General features: G+C 46.2%; 1 protein-coding gene across 1 annotated transcript; it reads left to right on the top strand.

Annotated features, from left to right (window-relative positions):
* Nucleotides 1-732: 732 nt before the first annotated feature.
* On the top strand, nucleotides 733-1,808 carry LOC149429043 (uncharacterized). Its single transcript, XM_089666796.1, has 3 exons — nucleotides 733-1,034; nucleotides 1,151-1,676; nucleotides 1,772-1,808. Exons 1-3 carry the CDS (start codon nucleotides 761-763, stop codon nucleotides 1,806-1,808), a joined length of 837 nt encoding a protein of 278 aa, XP_089522922.1. The 5' UTR covers nucleotides 733-760.
* Nucleotides 1,809-2,248: the final 440 nt, after the last annotated feature.

Below are 2,248 nucleotides of genomic sequence, written 5' to 3'. Positions count from 1 at the left end.
TCTGGGTAGTCTGTCTCTCTCTGATATGAAGGACGGGACATTCTGGGTAGTCTGTCTGATTTTGGGGGTCTCTGTTTTATTCTGTATACCTTTGTTTATATCTTGTGTTTTGTGTTTTTAAGACTTTTCTATCTGCAGTAAAATATATTTGTTAAACAGTTGGTTACATAAGAGTTGGTTTATTGTTTCTTACTTTTTATTAGTTATTTTGGCTCCTCCCTGATATCTCTGTAAGGTAATACAATGCAGGAATGGGTATTAGGGGACATTTCTCGGGGCTGCAGTTCCTCTGATCTCCACAAGATGGTGATCTCATTTCTACTACCCAGACAGGACTTCTCTAGAATACAGACAGGAAGTGATGTCAGGAACAGACAGGAAGTGATGTCAGGAACAGACAGGAAGTGGTGTCAGGAACAGACAGGAAGTGATGTGGAATAAAGACAGGCTGTGCCGTGCCGTGTGAATGAGATCGGAGACGTTGCAGGAAGTAGCAGCAGAGGAGGTAATAAGATGTTATGTTCTATTTACACCCAGTAATCCCCCGTCATGTCCGTCCTCTTCCTTCATAGTCACGTCCGTCTTCTTTCTCCATATTCACTTCCGTCTTCTTTCTCCATCTTCATGTCAGTTCTCTCCGTGCATAGTCATGTCCGTCCACTTGTGATGTCTTTTATCTCCAGCAGATGATACACATCAATATTTACATCAATATTTACATTATTATTTAGAAGGACACAAGGACCTCTACAAGGACGTCATGATGGAGGACCACCAGAGAGGACACAAGGACCTCTACAAGGACGTCATGATGGAGGACCACCAGAGAGGACACAAGGACCTCTACAAGGACGTCATGATGGAGGACCACCAGAGAGGACACAAGGACCTCTACAAGGACGTCATGATGGAGGACCACCAGAGAGGACACAAGGACCTCTACAAGGACGTCATGATGGAGGACCACCAGAGAGGACACAAGGATCTCTACAAGGACGTCATGATGGACAATCAGCCGCCCCTCACATCACCGGGTAAGAGGAGACTTTATTGTAAAGGAGAGAGCAGTACGGAGGATCCACCTAGATCCCCCATCATCTGATAAACACATAGAAACAATGGATTTAGTCAGTGTGTGTGTTTCCTACAGATGGATCCAGTCATGGGAACCCACCAGAGACATGTCCCTGTCCTCTGTATTCCTGGGATTCCACACAGGAAGGTCCCACCATCCCTCACCATCATCGGGTAGGTGGATCCAGTCATGGGAAACCACCAGAGAGATGTCCCTGTCCTCTGTATTCCCGGGATTCCACACAGGAAGGTCACACCATCCCTCACCATCATCAGGTAGGTGGATGCAGTCATGGGAACCCACCAGAGAGATGTCCCCGTCCTCTGTATTCTTGGGATTCCACACAAGTCAGTATTATGAAAGAGATAAAAGAGGAGGATGATGAGGATGGGGTGATGGAGGAGTCAGAGGTTTCAGAAGAACACAAAGATCTGTACCAGGACACCATGTTGGAGTCCTCCAGCTACAGGAACCCACCAGAGAGATGTCCCTGTCCTCTGTATTCCTGGGATTCCACACAGGTAGGTCACACCATCCCTCACCATCCTCAGGAAGATGGATCCAGTCATGGGAACCCACCAGAGAGATGTCCCCGTCCTCTGTATTCCCGGGATTCCACACAGGTAGGTCACACCATCCCTCACCATCATCAGGTAGATGTGTATAAATCATAACTATTAGTGATTGTTCCTCAAGGGTGTTTGTTACATTGAATTTATTTTTGAATGTTTAGAGTGGAATCCTCGGGGATGATAATATTGATGGTAAAGAAGAGTATAAAGCGGAGGATGAGGAGTATGGAGTGATGGAGGAGTTTTCAGAAGGACACAAGGATATGATGGAGCCACCTAATACCAGGAACCCACCAGAGAGATGTCCCCGTCCTCTGTATTCCTGGGATTCCACACAGGAAGGTCACACCATCCCTCACCATCATCAGGTAGGTGGATCCAGTTATGGGAACCCACCAGAGAGATGTCCACTTCCTCTGTATTCCCGGGATTCCATACAGGAAGGTCACACCATCCCTCACCATCATCAGGTAGATGATGACAATTATTGGTAGGTGGGATTTATACTCGGCATGTTGGTTACAATGAATGTTTTATTATATCTCTCAGAGTGGAATCCTCGGGGATGATAATATTGATGTTAAAGAAGAGTATAAAGAGG

Source organism: Staurois parvus, unplaced genomic scaffold, assembly GCF_062004578.1.
Source record: "Staurois parvus isolate SC_StPar_1 unplaced genomic scaffold, SC_StPar_1.0 ptg002848l, whole genome shotgun sequence".
Taxonomy (NCBI): domain Eukaryota; kingdom Metazoa; phylum Chordata; class Amphibia; order Anura; family Ranidae; genus Staurois; species Staurois parvus.
Note: the sequence above shows the minus strand (reverse complement) of the source record. Positions and strands in the feature narration are given on the sequence as shown.